The sequence below is a fragment of the Cnephaeus nilssonii genome (genome assembly GCF_951640355.1).
Source record: "Cnephaeus nilssonii genome assembly, chromosome: 3".
Classification (NCBI taxonomy): domain Eukaryota; kingdom Metazoa; phylum Chordata; class Mammalia; order Chiroptera; family Vespertilionidae; genus Cnephaeus; species Cnephaeus nilssonii.
In genome coordinates this window covers 44,326,591-44,344,234 of record NC_137074.1, presented here as the reverse complement: position 1 = coordinate 44,344,234, position 17,644 = coordinate 44,326,591, and the positions used below count along the sequence as shown (strand labels likewise).

The following is a 17,644-nucleotide window of genomic DNA, read 5'->3' as shown; positions in this document are numbered from 1 at the left end:
ACCATGACCAAGTAGGATTTATCCCAGGAATGCAAGGATGGTACAATATCCGCAAATCAATAAATGTGACACATCACATAAACAAATTGAGAGATAAAAATCACATAGTCATATCAATTGATGCAGAAAAAGCATTTGACAAAATACAACACCCTTTCTTGATAAAAACTCTTAGCAAGGTGGCAATAGAAGGATCATACCTCAACATAATAAAAGCTATATATGATAAACCCACAGCAAACATCATACTCAATGGGCAAAAACTAAAACCATTTCCCCTAAGAACAGAAACAAGACAGGGATGCCCACTCTCACCACTCCTGTTCAACATAGTACTGGAAGTATTAGCCATTGCAATTAGACAAGAAGAAATAAAAGGCTCCAAATGGGAAAAGAAGTAAAGCTGTCCTTATTTGCAGATGACATAAAAACCGGAAAGACTCCATCAAAAAACTATTAGACGTAATAAATGAATTCAGCAATGTAGCAGGATACAAAATCAATGCCAAGAAATTTATGGCATTTCTATACACCAATAGTGAACTTACAGAAAGAGAGACTAAGAAAACAATCCCATTTACCATCACACCAAAAAAATTAAGATACCTAGGAATAAACTTAACTAAGGAGGTAAAAGACCTATAAGTGGAAAACTACGATACACTGAAAAAAGAGATAGAGAAAGACGTAAACAGATAGAAGAACATACCATGTTCATGGATTGGTAGACTCAACATCATTAAGATGTCCATATTACCCAAATCAATCTATAGATTCAATTCACTCCCCATTAAAATACTAATGGCATATTTCCATAGACCTAGAAAGAACTCTCCAAAAATTTATCTGGAATAAAGAACGACCCCAAATAGCCACAGCAATCATGAGAAAGAAGAACAAAGTAGGTGGGTTCTCAATATCATATTTCAAGCTATATTACAAAGCCACTGTTCTCAAAACAGCATGGTACTGGCACAAGAACAGACATGTAGATCAATGGAATAGAATAGAGAATCCACATATCTACCCAATCCACTATGCGCAATTAATATTTGACAAAGGAGGCATGCACATACAATGGAGTCAGGACAGTCTCTTCAATAAATGCTGTTGGGAAAGTTGGACAGATACATGAAAAAAAAAATAAATAAATAAAATGAAACTAGACCACCAACTTACACCATACACAAAAATAAACTCAAAATGAATAAAGGACTTAAACATAAGATGGGAAACCATAAAAATACTAGAGGAATCCACAGGCAGAGAAATCTCGGACATATGCCGAAGCAATTTCTTCACCAATACCACTCCTAAGGCAATGGAAACTAAAGAGAAAATAAACAAATGGGACTACAGAAAAATAAAAAGCTTTTATACAGGAAAGGAAACCATCAACAAAACAATGAGAAAGCCCACTGTATGGGAGAACAAATTTGCAAATGTTATCACTGATGAAGGTTTAATCCCCAGCATCTACAGGGAACTTATACAACTTAATAAAAGGAAGATAAATGATCCAATAAAAAAATGGGCAATGGACTCAAATAGAATCTTTTTGAAAGAAGACAGAAGGAAGGCCAAGAGACATATGAAAACATGCTCAAAGTCACTCATTATCTGAGAGATGTAAACCAAAACGACAATGCAGTACCATCTCACACCTGTCAGGATGGCTATCATCAACAAATCAACAAACGACAAGTGTTGGCGAGGATGGGGAGAAAAAGGAACCCTCGTGCACTGCTGGTGGGAATGCAGACTGGTGCAGCCACTGTGGAGAACAGTATGGAATTTCCTCAAAAAACTAAAAATGGAACTCCCATTTGACCCAGTAATCCCACTTCTAGGAATATACCTGAGGAAAATAGAAACACGAATCAGAAAGGATATATGCACCCCTATGTTCATACCAGCACAAGTCACCATAGCTAAGATTTGGAAACAGCCTAAATGCCCATCAGCAGATGAGTGGATTAAAAAACTATGGTACATCTACACAATGGAATACTATGCTGCTATAAAAAAGAAGGAACTCTTACCATTTGCAGCAGCATGGATGGATGTGGAGAACATTATGTTAAGTGAAATAAGCCAGGCAATGAAAGAAAAATACCACATGATCTCACTCATTTATGGAAAATAAAGAACATTATAACCTGATGAACAAAAAGATAGCTACAGTGGCAGTAAAGCACCGAACAGACTGTCAAACTACAGTGGGAAGGCTGTGGAGTTTTGGGGAGGGGGGGAAAGAAATCAACCAAGGACTTGTATGCATGCATATAAGCACAACCCATGGACACAAGACACTGGGAGGGTGGGATGAGGGCATGTGATAGGGGTTAGGGTAATCTGGGGGAAGGTCAATGGGGAAAAAGATAAGGAGATATATGTACTACTTTAAACAAAAAAAACAAAAAAAACGAATGAAAAAATAAAAAGAGAGAGAGAAGCTCCTGAAGGATGGGGCACTGACAATGGGTGAGAAATGATTAAGGGGACTGACTGTTGTTTTCCTTTCTAGACATAAAAAAGAGAGGTCAGCACAGAAATGTGAGAGTTCTCTCCATTCTAAAAAGATAGTCCCCCAATTCATTTAAATAGTGGTTCATTTTCAAACCCCAAATAGGACTTTGCAGAATGAGCAAAATTTACCCAAGCTCACTAATTACAATCATACCTTTCCTGGTGATTGACATTTGACAGTGGAGTCAATTCTATTCTCCCAGGAAACCACAATTACATCAGCAGTGCATCTTAACATTTCCTATCCATGAAAACAAAAGCCAAAAGAGAGAACAGTGTTATTCATGAAATACTTAAACAAGTATAAAATATCAAGTAGATTTCTAGGGAATAAGTGAGTTGCATGAGTACTCACTCCAAGTTTATTGGTCTCGCAACTTTCGGTCAACTCTTTATTACTTTCCTTGGAACATGTGGTTTCCTTGGCTGTGAACTCAATAAAATATCTTGCTCCAGCCACCACCTGGAAAATTAATTAGTGCAAAGTAGAACCTTAATTAATATTATATAATAAATGATATGTTTTTACCCTAGGGTATCTTAGGGGAGAATATTAAAATTTTAATTCACTGCTCAAATGAGAGGTATTCATATAAAAGTACAAATGTTTGACAGATAAACTTTTAGTTTGTACGCATATGTAAAATATTTGGCTGTTGGTTGGTCTTGTTTCCTGTTCTATAAAAGGAAACAAGGCTACAATTTTTATTTTTAAACTTTTCTGAGTTTTATTATTCAACAACATTCAAGCACTCAAGTTGTAATAGAATCTAAGAAGAGTAGGAAGAAAAACTTAAATATTTTCTTTAAGTATGCCTTATTGTCATGCCAAGTCTTGAATCAGAGAAGTACTGAGTTAGTGTTACTACAGAAATTGTGGGTTAAGTTCTGTGACTAGGAAAATTCTTTGGATTTTTTAATTTTCCTCTCTTAATTGTTTTATATTAAAAAACCTTTTTAATCTCTACCAAAGTTTTTTAAAATGGATTTTTAGAGGGAGAGGAAGGAAGAGGGAGAGAGAGAAAAATCGATCAGCTGCCTTCTGCACGCCCCTTACTTTGGATCAAGGCTACAACCTGGGCATGTGCCCTAACTGGGAATTGAATACACAACCTTTTGGTGCTCTGGATAATGTTCAACGAACTGAGCCACACAGGCCAGTACTCTGGCACCAGTTTTAATCTTTACACAATGCTGTGTCCACAATTAATATTTTATGGCACAATTTATTTATTTATTTATTTTTATATAAAACAGGCACATGCTATTTATTTTAAAAATTAAACTCATGCTTTTTAAAATGCACCGACTTCAAAAAAATTGCATATATGGCTTTTTAAACGTCATTTCAAAATGCCATATCTTACATCTCTTACACTTAAAATACTTGATAAAAATGACTTTAAATTGTATGTTAAAAAGTTAGTTGATATGGCCAAATTTCTAATCCAAGTTATTCAGTACTTATTTTTTTTTCAAGTTATTCAGTACTTAATTCTAGGATCTAAATGTGTGTGTGTGTATGTATGTGTGTGTGTGTTTAAAAGAATACATGAATATATCAGTTGACCTGGAGAGATGACTATTATTTTTTAAAATGAAGTTACAGCCCTGGTTGGTGTGGCTCAATTTGTTGAGTGTCATCCCATGCACCAAAGGGTCCTGAGTTTGATTCTCAGACAGGGCACATGCCCAAGTTGTGGGTTTAATCCCCAGGTGAGGGGTCATGCACGAGACAGCGGATTGATGGTTCTCTTTCCTTCTCCCTTCTTCTCTCTCTAAAATCAATAAAAGCCTATTAAGAAATAAAATAAATGAAGTTACAGGGTGATAGTAGAATCTCGTTTAAGAAAGCAAACCAAAACAGTCTTCCCTATCCGTGTGTTTTTTAAAAGCATGGAAAATGTGTGGCGGGAAGAAGAGAGCAGGAGAACAGAGTCATAGGAAGAACTAAGCTCCCCCTCTACTTTTAAAAAAAATATATATCTTACTGATTTTTTTACAGAGAGGAAGGGACAGGGATAGAGAATTAGAAACATCGATGAGAAAGAAACATTGATCAGTTGCCTCCTGCACATACCCCACTGGGTATGTGCCCGAAACCAAAGTACATGCCCTTGACTGGAATAGAACCCGGGACCCTTCAGTCCGCGGGCTGACACTTCATCCACGGAGCCAAACTGGTCAAGGCCTATCCCTCTACTTTTCCTGCATTGTTCTGCTGGGTAAACATGGTTAAATTTTTAAAAAATAATTGATACTTAAATTTTAAGACTCCAGGTATAGGTATAAATGGGGAAGAAGGTTCTAAAAGGGTTTTAGGGTCTATATTTTGGTGATCATAAGTTTTCTTGCTCATTTCAGAATATATCTTAATTCAATTTTCTGTAACAATAAAGTTGATCACAGTAAAGTTGTCTAAGAAACTTGATAATATGTGACACAAACCACAACTGATAGCTCTACTCTATTCAGGGTCAAGAAGAAGGAATTAAATAGATGTAAATCTTCCATTTGAGGGCCTCAAGATGGCATCTATATTGCCATTATTATCAGGTGTCATTCTAATCAAAAGTCTTCCCTGCTCAAACCCATCCTGCTCAACTTTTTTTTTAACGTAGAGATAACTGCATAGCAAAATAAATTCCAAATGTATTAACAATTTAAATTAAAGAAATAAACTCAAAAATATAAATATGTATTCATGAGGTCTCAGGATGAAGAAGGCCTTTCTTAGGTGAAAAGCAGAGGAAGAAAACCTAAATGGAAAAAAAAATGTCTAAATTTGTTCAGACGGATAGGACAACTGATTCTCAAAAATCACAGCAAGCAAAGTAAAAAAAAAAATAAATAAAAGCTGGGGAAAATATGGTATAAGATTAATATTCTTATGCATGTAAAGCCCAACATGAAAAAAATGAACAAAAGACATGAACAAGTATTTCAGAAAAGAAGTAAAAATGCTCATTAAGCCAGAAACAAACTACTACCTTCATTAATAACAAAAGATTAAAAAAAAAAAAACCAACAACAACACAACAGCATCTTTAATCTTCCATATATTGGCAAAGATAAAAAACAGTGGTGATACCTGGTATTGGCCACGTGTGGGAAGCATGCAGCCTCAGTCACTGTTGGTAGGACTAGAACTCAAAGCAAGATGATCAAGGTCCTATAGTCAGGTAGTATGAATGTAAATTGGCATAATTGCAAATAGTTTGGCAATTTGGCAATTGGCATCAGAAGTCTTAGACATATACATACACCTTGACATTTCTAGTACTTTGTTAAAGGAAAAATTCCTGAATGTGCACACACAGATCCTTGAAGTATATTCATCTGAGCAAAGACAGGGAGGAAAATGGACAACAGTGGGGACAGCGGCGGCAGAGGCAGGGCAAAAGAAATGGCTTATTATAGAAATCACATCATTCACATGTGCAAACGGAGAATTTAAGAAATATTTGGCATCTGAAACCACCTGGAAATGGACATGCATCCAAATAGGACTAAATATGCAAAGCCAAGGCAAGACCAAATCTGTAAAATAAATCTTTGGCAAAAATCAGTCATTTGGCAAATTCATCAAATGGTAAATGGATTTCCAGTAACTCGGCTGCTTCCAGCAAGGCCTCCTTGAATGTCAGAACAGCCAAATTGTTCTGTTTAAATGTAAAATCCAGTAAAGATTCATCTTTTGTAAGTAAGTCTGAGATTCTCACCATATTTCAAATTGACTTGGCAAGTGAAGGAATGTCAGTTCTCTTCAACTAACAGCATTACCTGTTGTTCCCCTGGCATCCTTGGCATACACAAATACACACTGTGCTAGGATGTTGATTCATTAATTTCAGAGAACTGCAAGTACTCTGAAGACTAGCTAGTCATGTATAAATGAGTGGTTCTCTCCTGACAGCAAACCTCTGATATGCAATATATGGTGGAGTAGAGGGTGTTCCTGCATCAACAATAAGGGAGTTTCACAAGAAAGCAGAAATATGAAGTGAGAAGAAAAGCTGACAAATACAAGAATAGCATTGGGGGGTGTGGATGGGTAAGACAGCAACTAAAGGACTTGTATGCATGCCTATAAGCATACTGGTCACAGACACTAGCGGGGTGAGGGCATGTGCTGGGGGATGGGAACGGCTGGGAAGAGATCAATGGAGGGAAAAGGAGACATATGTAATACTTTAAAAAATAAAAATAAATTTTTTAAAAAAGGATACATGCACCCCTATGTTCATAGCAGAACAATTTATAAAAACGAAGATTTAGAAACAGCCTAAGTGCCAATAAGAAGATGAGTGGATTAAAAAATTGTGGTATATCTACACAATGCAATACTATGCTGCTGTAAAAAAGAAGGAACTCTTACCATTTGCAACAGCATGGATGGACCTGGAGAACCTTATGCTAAGCCAAATAAGCCAGTCAGAGAAAGATAAGTATCACATGATCTCACTCACTTGTGGAATATAATGAACAACATAAACTGATGAACAAAAATAGAGCCAGAGACACAGAAGCATTGAACAGACTGTCTAACCTCAGAAGGAAGGCAGGGGATTGGAGGGTAAGAGATCAATCATAGGACTTGTATGCTTGCATATAAGCATAACCAATGGACACAGACAGTAGGGGGGTGAGGGCATGTGCTGGGGGTGGGAACGGCCGGGGAGAGGTTAATGGGAGGAAAAGGAGACAAATGTAATACTTTAGAGAATAAAGAATTTAAATTAAAAAAGAATAGCATGGATTGGTGTACCATGTGAGTACACCACTAACATGGGTCATGTGCCCGTGAAATGGGGGAGAAAGTTTGTGGTGTCAGGGGCAGGAATAAGTGCCTGAGTAGGAGAGAGAGCAAAGTGTCAGTTTTGACTTATTTTAATACCATTTGGTTAGGTTTCCCTTGCAGTAGTGAAACTAATACAGGATTTAGAAGATGAAAATAAACAGCCCTTTGTGCCATCACCTAAAGCCACCACTGTGAATAGGTGGAGGCTTTTGTTTACTTTCAGTATTGTTTTCTGTACTTTCTATAACACACCTGACAACAGAATATATAGTCAATTTTATGGCCTCTTATTTTCACACTGCATATTTTAACACAAGGCATTTCCCACATCAAGAACTCCTCACAAGAATGCTTTAACATTGGTCCTTGATACTCTATTTTAAGGATATGCCGGATATTATTTGATCATTTCTATATTATTGATCATTTTGACAGTTTACCATGTTGTCTTTTATAGTTAAAGCTGCCATGAGTATCATTGTCTCTAAAGACTCAATTTTAATTTTCTAGAAATTCAATTACTGAGCCAAAAGTATGAATTGTTATAAGTGAAGTCCGCCCCTCCCCCCAATCAGATTATGTTGGTTTGCTGAAACAGTTCGGTTCTATTTTGATTACTTTTTTTGGTTCTATTTTGTTTACTTTTAGGTAGGCCAGTTTTGAGGTTTATAATAGCAATCTGTCCACGAATAGATTAGTCATATGCTGTTAGAGTTGGAAGAAATTTGGGCTCTTCTCACTCAGCCACTCATTTTACAGATGGGGCCACAAAGACTGAGTGAGCCGGGAGTTACCCAGGACATGAGGGCTGGGGTCTCCTGACCCCCAGACTAGGTCACTCCTTATCTATTGACAGGGCATGGGAGGAAAGATGAAGCCCTCGAGGGCACATTTGTGGGCTGGAAGGACATGTAGGAAGGGGGGAAGTGACATGGAGGTGAGAGTGTGAAGAGAGTCTGGGTGATGATACGCTGACATGTGGCTGATCCCAAGGCACTAAGTGATGCTACAACAAGAAACGACTCTAGAAAGGCAGAGAATAAGAGTAGCTTTCCCTTGCCCTACATTTTATTAATTATATAATGGTTGCTAGAATTTACATAACACTTTAAAGTTAGAGAAGATAATGTATTGACATATATTATTTCTCTTTTTGTGTTCCACTTATTTATGCATTCACTGGGTGCTTCTTGTATGTGCCCTGACCGGGGATCGAACCTGCAACCTTGGCATATCGGGACAATGCTCTAACCCAGTGATGGGCAACCTTTTGAGCTTGGTGTGTCAAACTTCGCCAAAAAACTGAGCATAACTCGGGTAGTGTGTCACTTTGAGGAAAAAAACACACATTATTTCACAAATGTTTCATCCTCAGGAGCAGCAAATGTTTCATCCTCGGCATGCGGCCGCCTCAGCAGCCGCGTGTCATCAGAAATGGCTACGCGTGTCAGTGCTGACACGCGTGTCATAGGTTTGCCATCACTGCTCTAACTAACTGAGCTACCCGGCCAAGGCTTGAGATATATTATCTTATTTGAGTCTCAACCCAGTCCTTTACAGACAGAAAATGGAAAGTTCTAAATGACTTGTCCAAGATCACATAGCAAGCATGGAGTGAGGTTGAGACTTGACATTTATTTCCTTTTACCAGGTATAGTATTTCCCAACCCAAGATCAGATACAATATTAGGAAGAAGTTTGCACATAGACTATAATATCATAATTTTTATAGCTTAATTTACAGACCTGTGATGTTGCTCTGTGCACAATGTCAATCTTGAAATAGAAAGTTGCATTATTCTCTGCATTAAGCTTTGTAATGGAATGAGTCAGAGCCTCTTTCAGCCTTGGGCTATCAACAGGTATCTCTGAGGGGCAGCCAAGGCAACCTATAGTAAAATCCTCCCCTGAAAGAAGAAGCAGGTTTTAAGTCAGTGTGTACTCTGAAGGAGCAGTCTAGCCTAGTACCTCTCCTGCACATTGTCCAGCACTCATTTATAGAGGGCCATGTGCAGCCTAAAGGCCAGTAGTGAGTGGGTAGAAGTTGTCTGTATGACCTTCACCTTACTGCCTGTCCTCTTTTCCTCTCCTCAGAGTCAAGGGTATTTAGTTACCTCCATCAGAAGGTATTAGTTACACCTTCAATATCAATGTGCTGCACTCTTCCTAAGTTTTTGCATTTTTGAAACAAAGTTTAAAAAGCAACGCTTAATTTAAAGGAATGATTTTCTAGTGGGAAAAAAATTTTAAGTCTTCTGATTCTGGTGAGCAGGGAGCTTCAATGATGCTTCTCACTGTGGAATGTATGCAAATATCTTCCAAGTATGAGAAAAGCCAACTCTTGGTATAAGAAACACTGGCTTGACCATAAACTTGCACTATCTCACTTTCCCCCATTATAACATGCAGGAGAAAAAAGTATTTAATTGAAAGGATTTTATTCTGAGTGATTAAATAGGAGATACAGCTTCCCCAATTTATAACACCTGATGTAGTGACATCTGATACACAAGTAAGACCAGCTGCCATTGCATCTGGAGGTCAGCTTTGGAAAAAGAACATCAATCTTTCTTTCTGTCACCATATTCCCTCTGGCCACTGGCAGAGCAGTCCCAACTGCATCAGCTACAGCTCAGCTGTGCAGAAATCGGGTACAGCTGTAAGGGTTGTTGATTATATCATGGAACCTAAAGCACAATTCCTATAAAAAGACCTCACCAGTTGTCTGGGATCAACATGTACTACTAGAGCACGAACATGTATTATCGCATACCTGATAAAATCTCACACTTCTGTGAGAAGGAGGCAATTCTTAGCTGAGGATCCATGTATGCAAGATCTGTACATTCACCGGTGTCCTAGTTTTTCAAAAGTAAATAAGTTAAAAATGTTTTTAAGAACTTTTAAAGTAAACAACTGGTAACATTAAATATAGGATGTTTGACTTTACATAGAAAACAAAACAAAACAAAACCTAATCCCATTGCAAAAGAGAGAATAAGAAACAATTAGGTATTAACATCAACAACAATAAATGTATTTACACAAACACATGAAATAAGATGACAAGAATACCTAGTATAGAAATAATAACCATATGAGCCAGCCAGCCAGTATCAACCTATGAACCAGGAGGTCCTGGTTCGATTTCTGGTCAGGGCCTATGCCCAGATTGCAGGCTTGATCCCTAGTGTAGGGTGTGCAGGAGGCAGCTGATCAATGGTTCTCTCACTCATTGATGTTTCTATCTCTTTTGCCCTTTCCCTTCCTCTCTGAAATCAATAAAAATATATTAAAAAATAATATATTTGAATGGGTAAAATTCTTTTAGAAAGACAAAGAATTCCAGACCATCTCGTGTGGCTCAGTGGTTGAGCATCAACCCAGGAACCAAGAGGTCACGTTTAGATTCCTGGTCAGAGCACATGTCCGGTTTGTGGGCTGGATCCCCAGAGTGGGGTGTGCAGGAGGCAGCTGATAGATGACGATCTTCTCTCATTGATATTTCTATCTCTCTATCACTCCCCCATCCTTTCTTTCTAAAAATCAATAAAAATATTTTTTAAAAGAGGGAGGCAAAGACTTCCATATTAAGTTAAAGAGAAAATTAATATGTTACATTTTGGAGAATAATATCTTGTAATAAAAAAGATAAAGGTAGATTACACATAATGGATGATCAAAACTATATGAAGCAAATATAAACAGAAAAATGATCTAGAGCATTATTAATATTGGACAAAGTAAAATTCAAGGTAACAAAAAAACTCATGATGGTAGTAAAGAAGATAATTTTATTTTTATAAAGATACTAGAGGGCCGGTTCACAGAATTTGTTCATGGGTAGGGTCCCCAGGCCTAGCCAGCGATCAGGGCCCATCTGTGGGGCTGCTCCCCGGCTGCTAACAGTTGGGTCCTGCGGGCTGGAGGCAACTCCTTTGTTGAGCCTCTGCCCCCTGGTGGTCAGTGTGCATCATAGCGACCGGTCATTCAGCCATTTGATTGATTTGCATATTAGGCTTTTATTATATAGGATTATATAGGATACTCTAGAACAGCGGTTCTCAACCTGTGGGTCACGACCCCTTTGGGGGTCGAATGACCCTTTCACAGGGGTCACCTAAGACCATCGGAAAACACAGATATTTACATTATGATTCATAACAGTAGCAAAATTACAGCTATGAAGTAGCAATGAAAATAATTTTATGGTTGGGGGTCACTACAATGTGAGGAACTGTATTAAAGGGTCGCAACATTAGGAAAGTTGAGAACCACTGTTCTAGAAGCATGGAGTTAAAATACATATAGCAGAAATTAGATATATATGTGTAGAGATAAATTAAAATAATGGTGGTAGAGAAATTTTATATACAACTATAAATTTAAGATAGACCAAATGGATAAAAAATAAATAAATAAAATAATAGAAAATGAATAAAAAAATAAAAATGTATTTAGGTGGTATTTTCATTTGATCCATAGGCTTAAATGATATTTTTATAAGTATGATACAGATATTTTCAATTGCTTTTACATTAGGTTACAAGAAAGGCTCAATAAATTTCCAAATTGAAACAATACAGGCCATGTCCTTTGACCTCAGCACCAAAAGAAAAAAATTCCTAAAAATACATTTAAACAAATAAACAAGAAACTAACTACTTGGAAATCTAAACACATTTGCCTAAATAGTCAGGGTCTTCTTTGGATAAGGAAAAATATAAAAAACAAAATAAGAAAACTGAGAATTTTATATAATGTTGACAGAGCAGCATTTGGAATTAAACTCATGTCTTTATAGCTTTCTTTTATTTTTTTTTCAAATATATCTTTTATTGATTTTTTTTTGTTTTTTACAGAGAGGAAGTGAGAGGGATAGAGAGTTAGAAACATAGATGAGAGAGAAACATCGATCAGCTGCCTCCTGCACACTCCATACTGGGGATGTGCCTGCAACTAAGGTACATGCCCTTGACTGGAATTGAACCTGGGACCATTGTGTCTGCAGGCTGACGCTTTATCCACTGGGCCATACTGGTTTGGGCTTTATATGCTTTCTTAATTTAAAAAGAGAGAGGCAAGAAACAAATAAAACAACCTCAAACTGAAGTGTTTACATCAGGAAGTTAGAAAAAGAAAAAGAATAATAAATAGCCTTAAGCAAAACAAAAAAGGAGGAAACAATAAAGCAAAATGGATGAACTAGAAAACAGAAAGCACTAGTATTATTAAAATAATCCAAAAGTAAATCCAAATGCTCATTCTTGGGATAAGGAAAAAAATCAAATGCAAAAAAAAAAAAAAAAAGACATCATAGCAAAGGTACAAAGAAGTTAAAAATATAAGAGAATAATTATGAACAAGTGTATGTTACTTTAAATCCCAAAGAAATAGATACTATTCGGGAAAACTATTAATAACCAATGCTGACTTAAATACAAGAACAAATTTGAATGGACCAGTAACTGAAGAACAAAGAATGCTATCATTACTCTCAACTTCCATTCCTTTTCTCACCTCCAAACAACATAGATGTTTTATAGATAAATAATTTTTAAAATTAAAGAAACATTTAGTTCCTTGCTATGTAAACTGTTTCTGAATATAGAAAATAGTGGCACACTACCCAAGTCAAAAAATAGTGCCTGACCACCTAACTAATAAATGGAAGGAAGCAGGAAAAGAGGAAGACCAAATATGACATGGACTGACTCCATAAAAGAAGCCAGGGAAAGGAGTCTATAGGTGCTCAGCAGAGCTGTTGAAGTCAAGACAGTGTGGCCATCACTCATTCATAGGGTCACCAGGAGTCAGAGCTGACTCAACTGCACATAACATACCCAATTCATTCTAGAAAACTATAATCTGGATACCAAAACCTGAAAAAATAGAATGCACACACAACCACAGCCAGAAAACTGTCAAACCACTTTCTCTTATAAAGATGTAGACTTCTTAAACTAAAAATAAAAGCCAAATGCATATTTAAAGAATAATGAACTCTAAGCAAGTAGAGTTTATGAATCTAGAGGTTACTATTAGAAAAGCTGTAAAAACAACATGAAAGATTAAATTAGAAATACATAACATGATATTTCAATACATATTTAAAGCATTGGCTAAATTCTAACACAAATTCCTTTTTTTTCTTAAATTAAAAAAATTGTTGAGGTGACATTGGTTAATTATAAAGGTTTCAATTGTACAATTCTATAATACATCATCTGTATATTGTATTGAGTGTTTACTACCCAAAGTCAAGTCTCCTTCTGTCATCACTTATACCCCATTTATCTTCTTCTACTTTCCCCTACCTCCTTTCCCTCCGGTAATCTGTGTCTGTGAGTTTTGGTTTTTTTTTGTGTGTGTGTGTTTTTTTTTTTTTGCGTAATTCTTTCATCTTTCTCACCTAACCCCACAACTTGTCTCCCCTCTGACAGCTGTTAGTCTGTTCTCTGTATCTATGAGTCTGATAATACCAATTTCTTATTTAAAAATAAAACAAACTTCTTCAAAAGCAGGAATGCAAGAATGCTTCTTTAATATGACAAGAATGCCTACCTGGAATCCATAGCAAATATTATAAATAACAAAATTCTAGAGGCTTTCCCAATAAAATCAGGAGTGAAACATAGATGTGTGTGGAACTGAAAGTTAACTATGTTTTATAGTTTTGCATATTTTTTTCATTACTTAAATTATTTTTATGAGTTTATTTGAGGCAAACTAACAACATATGACAGGGAGCAAGATCTCAAATGCTCCCCTCGATCACTTTTTTTGTTGTTGTTAATCCTCACCTGAAGATATGTTTCCAATGATTATAGAGAGAGTGGAAGAGAGAGGGAAAGACAGAGAGAAACATTGATGTGAGAGAAACACATCAATTGGTTGCCTCCTGCATGCACCCTGAACGTGGGCCTGCAGGGTCCTGGGAGGAGCCTGCAACCGAGTAACATGCCTTTGGCCAGAACTGAACCTGGGTCCTTTTGGTCCACAGTCCGATGCTCTATCCACTGAACTAAACCAGACAGGGCCCCTCCATCACTTTTGATATTTACATTTACTTTATATATTTAAATAAATATGTATTTATAATTTTATATATTTTTTAACTTACCATATTATAACCATTTTACTAAGTCACTAAAAAATCTGTAAACATACGTTTAATGGCTGCATATATTCTACTGTGTGGATGTACTGGAAGTTATTTAAACATTCCCTAATGTTGAAAACATTTCCAACGTTTTTCTGGTAATAATAGTGCTGAAATTAACATCTTACTGTCTGGGTTTCTCATTTTCTTCCCACATAATGGAATTGTAGAAGTAGAACAACAGACTAAAGGGCTTGAAGCAGTCCCTTGTTTAAAGCAGTTTTCTGCTAAAATGCAAATGTCCCTGGGATGGTCATTGTGCCTTAGGCATCTGCACATGCACTAACTACTGCCACCTTGTGATACTCTCTTGTAAGACAATTTTGGTTCTGATAAAGTGGTGGAGGCTCAGCATGTGTTATTAAAAATAAAGGAAGGGGAGGGTTGGGGAGGGGAGAAAATAAGCAAAGGCAAGTTTGAAGTTGAGGAGTGTCCTGCGCAGAGCTCAGGAGCACTGGGAAGGACCTTAAGCAGGTGGGGAGGAAAGGGAGACAGGAAAGTGTGAAGACATGGACAGACAAACTTGACACAGCATCATTTTATCTGGAGCCCTGGTTATATCTGTAAATGCTTATTGCCAGATGTACAGAGCTTTTGACCAGGTAGGTAAGGCAGCTTGACTAGTGACATGGAGAATGTGGCTGTGAATTCATGCATGTCATCTAAAATCTTAGTGGCCGAGTCTTCCTATGTAGCTGAGTATTCCCACACCTGTAAATACTGGACACCAAATGCTAATAACGTTATTATTCGATTTTTGCCTACTTACACCATTGTAAAGGACCTTGCAGTCTTCGGTTAAGACTTTAAAATTCTCCTTGGAACAATTAGTTTGCTGAATTAAGTAAGTAACTTCATAGTCCCATCCAGACACCACCTGAAACAATGTTGAATTGAATAGTTAAAGGGTAGTTTAAACATTATATTCACTGTGTTATGAGGAACTTAGAACACTGCCTGGCATATTGCAAGCACTCAAAAATATAAACTCTTATTACTAGGCAAAACTCTTGGCTGAATAAATATTGAGCACTTTATGACTCTCACTCTCCTCAATACACACACACACACACACACACACACACACACACACTCCTACACACCTCAAAAAAAAAAAGCAATATATAGGTGGAGTTACTGCATTTTCTTAAGAAAAAACTAGCAATATTTCCTCTGCCAGGCAATAGAAAAATAATGTCCTTTTGAATTTTGTGAAATAGTAATAATACTCTTCTACATGGTTAAAACCACTTTGGAGCTAGAATGGCCTTTACTGATAAGTTCTCAGGTTCCCAGACAGTAAGCTTTGTGCTGCTTTATCTTGAGCTAGTCCCACCCCAATAGCTGGCTATGAACATAATTGAGTAGAATAAGCTCTTGCATGAAGGAAAGTTGGATGGTCTATTAAAAGCAGGGACTGTTACTGACTAAAGTAGATCCCTCATAATTAGACACTGAAATAGAAGGGACCCAGTCAACTGCCTGTAAAGACTTAGTGAAATGGGTCATTGAAAAGGCCAGATTTTTAAGTATTTACTTTCTTTTAATGATATGAAAACTATAATTTAGAGCAGGCATCCTCAAACTATGGCCCGCGGGCCACATGCAGGTGTTTTTGCCGTTTTGTTTTTTTTACTTCAAAATAAAATATGTGCAGTGTGCATAGGAATTTGTTCAGAGTTTTTTTTTTTTAAACTATAGTCCGGCCCTCCAACGGTCTGAGGGACAGTGAACTGGGCCCCTGTTTAAAAAATTTGAGGACCCCTGATTTAGAGAGTGCTCAGAAAGCTGTGCCAACTGTTTGGGTACCATTTAATATTTTGGAGCCACGTTTGACTCACGATAGCTAAGTGATAATGTAATTTTCTTAAAACCTTAAGGCTAGAATGATCTTTTCATCTCACCATCTCTCAGAAAAACATGTATTTCTGACTATCCATTCATTAAAACCAACCTCAGAGCCAGGGGTCTGATTAGCCACACTTTTGCCCTTTATATATTGCAGTATCCGAATCACTTTGACTCAAGCGCAAGCTCTTTACCTCCTATGCCAGTCAGATGAGGACATAAAGAGCTCCCTCACCACCAGTCATGGAATCATAGGTTTTCTATTGACCAATGGTTTATTTTAGGCAATGAAACCCTAAACATAAAGATCCAACTAATTTTAACAATACTGTGAGAAATGAAAACTAAAGCACAAACCTGTCTCTGTGCCCTTTTTACTTTTTTAAGAGCAAAGAGGTGGGAATGATCAGTATGGTTGTTAAAATGTTGAATAGCATGTCTCAGAACAGGGTCCAAGTCAGCGGGGACAGTCGATATGGAGTACATGCAGCCATAGCATTCATACTGGTAGGTCACCACAGGGCCCTCAGCTTGACAAAGAAAGAGTAGGCAAAAGGGCAGCGTTAATGAGTAAAACCCGCATTCAGATACATTGTCCTAAATAAGTGAGATAATTTCCAAGACCCTGGAAAACAAACTTTGTAGTAAATTCTAGTATGTATTAGAAAAAGAGAACACAAGACTGCTTTTTTGTCAGAGGGAAAAAAAACCTACCATTGACTTAGGAACATCTTATGTGCATACTATTGTGCATAATTATTTTAAATTTATTTAAAAATCATTGTAAATTATATAAATAATACATTAATTTATCCTCTTATAAAAAAGTAAAACACTACAGATATAGTATTATTTATTTTTCAGTGTTAATTAAAGCTCCTTGAAGTCTCATTCAGGATATAATGTTTTGTATCAATTCATTTAAACAAATGTACATATTTTGTTCCTGCTGTAATATGTCAGGAGCTGAGGTAGACTGTGTGTTTACGTTAACTTGTTAGTTATGGTCCCTGTGGTGTGTTGGGGAGCACAGGAGACTTGTTTGGAAAGTTGTAAGGAGGACATTCTCATAAAAGGGTAGTGTGTGGAAGGCCGCCTGCCCTGTTTATCAGAATTCCGACTTAGGGAAGACATAGGGGAGTGTCGAAGGCGGCGCCCCTAATTATTCCTTGACCTTTCCAAACAAGTCTGATTACAAACCTACCCCATAAAGATAGTGGAATCTTTATGCTTAATCCCTGGATGCCCTTGCCTAGAGGACAATGTAAACACATGTGTCCTCCCAAGATTACTCACCCTATTGA

The 17,644-nt window shown here is 37.0% G+C and overlaps 1 protein-coding gene across 1 annotated transcript in view; it reads right to left on the bottom strand.

The window, feature by feature from the left end:
• The window catches only part of LOC307097378 (kininogen-1-like), a 31,628-nt gene that overhangs the window by 4,365 nt on the left and 9,619 nt on the right, over positions 1–17,644 (bottom strand). Inside the window, exons 4-9 of the mRNA XM_079767405.1 lie at positions 16,698–16,870; positions 15,262–15,369; positions 10,104–10,188; positions 9,077–9,237; positions 2,885–2,992; positions 2,684–2,770 (exon numbers count right to left, since the gene is read on the bottom strand). Coding sequence (XP_079623531.1) covers positions 2,684–2,770; positions 2,885–2,992; positions 9,077–9,237; positions 10,104–10,188; positions 15,262–15,369; positions 16,698–16,870 — 722 coding nt within the window. The remainder of the gene's footprint in view (positions 1–2,683; positions 2,771–2,884; positions 2,993–9,076; positions 9,238–10,103; positions 10,189–15,261; positions 15,370–16,697; positions 16,871–17,644) is intronic.